General features: G+C 41.0%; 1 protein-coding gene across 1 annotated transcript; it reads right to left on the reverse strand.

Moving 5' to 3' along the window:
- Window positions 1-534: 534 nt before the first annotated feature.
- LOC306978991 (proton channel OTOP3-like) lies at window positions 535-5393 on the reverse strand (the record flags this gene model as incomplete). The annotated part of the gene is made up of 7 exons (XM_079577748.1): window positions 535-807; window positions 906-1070; window positions 2158-2828; window positions 2918-3069; window positions 3248-3306; window positions 3386-3522; window positions 5072-5393. 7 exons carry the CDS (start codon window positions 5391-5393, stop codon window positions 634-636), a joined length of 1680 nt encoding a protein of 559 aa, XP_079433874.1. The 3' UTR covers window positions 535-633.
- Between the last annotated feature and the right edge of the window lie 716 nt (window positions 5394-6109).

The raw sequence follows: 6109 nt of genomic DNA on the forward strand, positions 1-6109 counted from the left end.
TCAGTTGGGCTTTGTCGATGCCCTTTAATTTAAGTTGTTACATCATATCATTATATTATTTATTCAGATGTCTCCTGTTATCAAACGTACGATACTTTATGCAGTATTACACATCTATATAGCCGCCATTGTACAGATTCACGTTTGAGTAAATAATTTAGGAACAGGAAAATATGTGGTAAGGAAGTTCTAGGTAAAAATGTGAAATGACTGTATTTACTACCAAAGAACTCGTACAGAAGTATGTTTATTGACACTGAGCATAAAAGAGTTGGTCTCAATACTTATTCACTATATATTACACTACATCATGTTCAAAAATAAAATTGGCAAAAGTGAGAGAAGACTGTTGGTTGACTGAACTGTGAATATTAGAAAAAGTCTCTAAAACTACAACCCAGGCCTGCACTGCACAAATTATCCATTGATGTGCCAGTATAATGCTTAATTATAGTGGCAAAATTTGGACTTTCAGAGGCTTTTATTTGGCCCACTCGAATCCGGGGTGTAGAAATGTGCTGTAATTCATTTTTCTAGCAACTACTAACTACTTTCAATAGATGGCACAGTTAAAGATACCACCTCTAGGCAAAAAAAGCGTGGGCTCCTCTGATAAACCAGGCCACTTTGTCTTCATTTTGCGGTGACGAGCAGTTCCATCAGTGCCGCGACCGAGTGCATCCGGTAGAAGACGGTGAGAGGCTGCCCCACGTTCACCAAAACGAACCAGCAACTGAATCCGAAAAACTGCTTCCCCAAACCGTTCTCGAACTGAGGGTGCACTCCGAACGCCGGGATTATCCACAACTGCAACAAGAGCGGGTTTTGAGCCACTGTTTTGATAGATAGTTGCTAGACTTGTTGACTTAAGTGGATGTCATTCTTTCGTGATGTGTGGAACTCACCATGATGTTGGAGAGGACAAGGAAAGCGCAGATTTCCTGAATGATTGTTTTGGTCCAAGTCTTTTCAACATTATGTTTTGGAACAGCAGGTGGCGCTGTTGTGTTTCCATCCAACAATGAGACTCCAGTCTTCCTCTCTTCTGATACTGTTGATTTCTTCCTCAACTGAAAAACATGAATATATAAAGATTATTATCCAAAACAAGCCTCAAGTTATTTTTTTTATAGAGCATTTAAAACAATGTACAAAATTAGGCAATAATGACCAATTACTAATACGAATTCCCCAAAATACCAAATATTTTATCTGTAACGAGCCATCAACATTACAAATGATTTACATTTAACATGACGATTGAACTAGTGTGAAACCAGCACTAAACTCGCTCCAGATTAGACCAGGACTAAAGCATGTCCAACCAGGACTAAACCTAGACTTATTGCCCTAGTACGTTCACTCCGGAGTCATTATCCAAATCAGGGATGAAGAGATTTAAAGCAATATGTAAAGGCCCTGTGTCTGATTTTCTTTTTTTTTTTAACAAACAATGAAAGAGGAAGCCACTACATTGTTACTTGTGTCCAAACTGATTCGCAACTTTTCTTACAAATTCGTAATATCTTGATTCTTCACAGTTTAGTATCGGCACATTTCACAACTTGCAGGGTCACGTTTCAGGGTCATTGTAACAGAAATGCTAGAAAACTCGCCTGAGAGTCTATGAAATTGATACAAATACTTTGTAGTTGCACAGTGTTTTTTCCCCACAAATGTCTGAATTTACAATATACTAAAGGAGGATGAAACAAAATTATAGGAAAAATAATCTGCAATAATGGCAAAGCAATTGTATATATACAAAAACACATCAGAGCAATATAAAACAGTACAACAATAAATACAAGGCATATGAACATCTTTGGTCTAATAAACAAAGACAAATCTTTAAACTTTGTTTAACTTTTAGCATGCAGCATAATTCTGTCCACCTTAATATGACCTCTTTGTAGAAGCTGTGGAAAATCACTAGCTTAGAGTCAGCCTTTAAGGAGGCAATGCAACAGCCTGGGCCCCGTAAGACCGCCCTAATTTGTTCTACAGGTGTTGTCTGACTCTAGAGTTGCCCTTGTCTCAAAATGACTGTCTTCTTTCTATTACTCGACGTGGGAAGTTGACTCCTTTGTGGACTATTAGTCATATAGACAAAAGTGGCAGTGAGAAAGAGTAAAAGTTTTTTTTACTCTATCTTACCTTAAACACAGTGCTTCTGGGTTTCTTCCTGAGACTTGGATGTCTGTGCAGCCCCTCGATTATAAATATATTCTGTAGCACCAGCTCCAACAGACCTAACACTGAGTAGGACAGGTCCAGATCTCCCAAAATGCCCTCTGTCCCGATCGCCAACGCCGCCACCAATGAAAAATAGGACAAAGCGAGCTGTCCCAAAGCAGTGGCTGCCAACAGCAGGACATCCAGGCTCCGGGTGGGGTTGTGTCCCCCTTCATGCGCCCTCCTTTCAAAACGATGCACCAGCAAACCCACCAGCGAGCAGAGGGACATTATCGGCATGACCGCTAAATGATATCCATAGAACAACAGGAAAGCGGTCAGCCTTAGATGGGACTGTCCCACCCAAACTTGGTACAGAATGAAGACAGTCACCCCAGCGATTAGGACAGCGCCCCCAAACACAAGCCCGTAGATGACCCCTCGGCTGAATAAGATTTTGAGAGTGAGCTTGTGGTTTTCGTGGGGATGTTTAGAGTTCAGAGTCCGAGCGACGTTTTTCCACATCACGTAAACCATGCACCCGGACATGAGGTAGAACTCCATGGAGAAGGGGTACAGCACCTCAAAGCCCTTTTGCAAAACAAGACAGGCGGCGTTCGAGCTGCAGCGGCAAGACGACGAGTTGGAAAGATCTATGGAAATAAGAATCATTCTATCAAGAAGGACTTTTGGTCTCCATTCTTTCAGTGTATGAAATATAATGATAATGAAATAAATGTACCAAATGTGTCAAAAATGTCCAAAGTGAGCGTGTAGTTTCCAGGTGTGAGTCCATCCTCTTTCTGCAACTCGATCTCTTGGTGAATAGTGTCATCAGTGACCGCGTTGAGCCACAACAACAGGTCAGCGGACAGAGTCACCATCAAACCAGCTCTAGATCCAAAAATGTAACAAAATGTGCAATAAACCGGAGCTCAGTTGTGCCAAACTATGATTAAATTAGCACCAAGTAATAACTTAAATCAGTTTGTTTAATCTGTTGAATAAAGCCATGTGTGTGCTATTTTAAGGCAGTCTATTGGTAAAATAACAGGTAGTGAATTAGACTTACCTTGTGATAACTTTGTGGATGTGAATGCAGTCTTTCGAATGCGCCCACAGTAAGTAAGTCTAAAAGATAAGGTATGTGATTAAAGGAATACGTTACCATTTACGAAGATCTAAATTCTCTCTTTTGAACTGACTTCACCTGTAGACAGATGAAGACGGCCTCTAATACAGGTGAAACGACCTGGTCCATTGGTTTGCAGTGTCGCATGGTGACGAGGAGGCCCACTCTGAACACACACAGGAGCAACGTGAGGCCCGCGAACAACAGCAGCACCACTGGGACAAAAAGACAGTAAATACGTAAATGATCACTACATGAACAACTTAAACATAGCATCTCGTACATCAGGCCATGTCAGGCTTTCCAATTACAGGAAACTTCACATAAATGTATGTGATAGTGAGTTCCCATGTTGTTTGCATTACCGTGACAGAATTGGGATCTTAGAAATACTATGAGGAAAGTGAGAACAGTCCATCCTTTATTAAACAAAAGAAATCAAATGCAGAGCCTTTAATTTTACAGACAAACGATTCTCATTGACTCTGGGCACAATGCTCAATAATGATGTTCAATCATTGTGGTTTTTTGAGTACACAGAGACAGGTGCTGTCAAACCTGAACATTAATCAAGATCTCTGTGCTCAAAGTTTCACTGCTATGGAGTAAATGAAAATCCCCTTCCTTTGTGTGGCTTGTGTCATGTAAAGAGTGCTATACAAATAAGATTCCCCTTCCCTTGCAAAGGTGTGTTCCTCATGGAGCTAGCAAGGCAAGTTTATTTGTAGAGCACAATTCATTTTTGGTAGTCATTGTATACAAGACACCTCTATTTCCTATTTAACTGTTTGCACATTTCCTGTCTATCTTGCACCCCCTGAGTGTTTCTGAGAGCTGAATGTAACAAGTGAATTTCTCCATTGTAAGATCATTAAAGGCTGTCTTATCTTATCTTATGCACAAGGCAATTCAAAGTGCTTCAAAATTGCATAAAATTTAAAACAGATTAAATTAATCCATAAAACATTAACATAAACATCAATTACAGTAAAAAGTCAAGAGTGCAGATAAAATACTTTCAGTTGTCATATGCATGGGTAAAAATAACAGTTTTGTGCCTGGATGTCTCACATCCTCCTGAAGACTGTTCCAGATTTTAGCTGCATGAAACTGAAACACAGCCTCACTGTGTTTGTTATTGACTCTGGGAACCACCATCAGACCCCCCCCCCCTGAGGTTCTCAGGACCCGAAATGGTTCATATGGTTCAAACATGTCAGAGACGTGTACATAATGAAAAAACTTGTACACAAGCAGAGCTGTTTTAAAGTCTATTCTCTGAGCGAAAGCAGTGCAGCGACCGGAGCGCTGGACTAATATGGATGTATTTCCTGGTTCTTGTCAGGACTCGAGCAGCCGTTGGTTAGGTAGTCGAACCTGCTGGAGACAAAGGCTCTAAGTCTGGTTTTAACACTATATCTCTGATCTTTTTCATATGGTAAAAACTGCTGATGTTATTGCTTTGGCTGTTTAAGTTCAGGTCTGAGTCCATTATTACTCCTAGATTTCTAACCTTTTTTTTTTTTAACATGACAGTAGCTAAAAATGTTTTCACTGTTGAATCAAGTGTCATTCCTATTGCCACCTGCAGAGAACACCCCAAACTAAGGACCAGCACATTATTTCAATGCTTAAAAGCTGAAATATCTTTTCTACAGGATTTGAAGTTGCTTGATATGTCCACATTATTATATAGCGTTATTATATTACATAACGTGGACGATATGTCCACGTTATTATATAGCCTGTCATGTGTGTACTTACACATGACGGTGACTCCTCCGGCGTGGTGGTCCCGGTGAGGGATGGACTCGGGTCTCCTCGCGTCGCACAAGAGGAACCAGAGCATCCACACCACACTGAGCGCCATCAGGAACAACAGCAGCAGCTGAGGCTCCCAGTGCAGGACGTCCCGGTCTGTCAGCGCCCGTCCCGCCAAAAGAGCGGCCCCCAGGAGTACCAAGTTCAGCCCAAACAGACCCGAGACCAACCCGTGTCCGCTCGGCATCCACTCGGACATCTCATTCGAAGGATCTTGGTCTGAGGCTTGATCCATGGCGCAAGATACAGTGAAGTCGGGGTCCATGGTAAAACTGTCTTGAGATTTTTCTGAGATTATTTTAGGAAATTAAGTTCCTTGGTTTAATCCAGAGGGGAGTTACAAACGTCTCACACAAAGTACCACTACAGAAACTAAACAAACCAAAGCTGTCAAAATTCAATTCAAATTCAATTCAATTCAATTCAAATAAAACCTCAACAATAAACATTAAAGCTTGAAGGTCCACTCATGCATAAAACCTGAAACAAATGTAATCCAGGACAAACAAAGATCAGATGAGTTTTAACCAACAGGAGCACTTGATACCTGTCTGGGTATCATCAAAATATGTTTGCATACCACAGCGTGAGACTATGCAGTAAAAATCCAGCCAATGTGAGCTTGTAGTCTACCCCCGTTTGCAAATAAACCAAACAAAAAACAAACAAACGTGAAACTGAACTAGGACTACATGTGACCTTAACCAACAGCACTCCCTATTCTAATAATCTAATAGAAAAGTCTGAGTTTGACAACCTTAATCCACAAAAGCACTTCCAATTGTCTCTGTAAAAGTTGAACTTGAAGAAATATGAACTAAAACAGTCCAAGTCTCACAGAAAGATGCTCGTGCACCTCCATTTCCCCAGTCCAAATCAAGCATATAGAAAAACCTTCTCAGGTCCACGTTCCTGTGTTTTACATGTCACGCGTGCCTCACTGCCTACGCTCTAGTGCCAGGTTAAATACAGGTGTGGCTG

Source organism: Gobius niger (assembly GCF_951799975.1).
Source record: "Gobius niger genome assembly, chromosome: 19".
NCBI classification, from domain to species: Eukaryota; Metazoa; Chordata; class Actinopteri; order Gobiiformes; family Gobiidae; genus Gobius; species Gobius niger.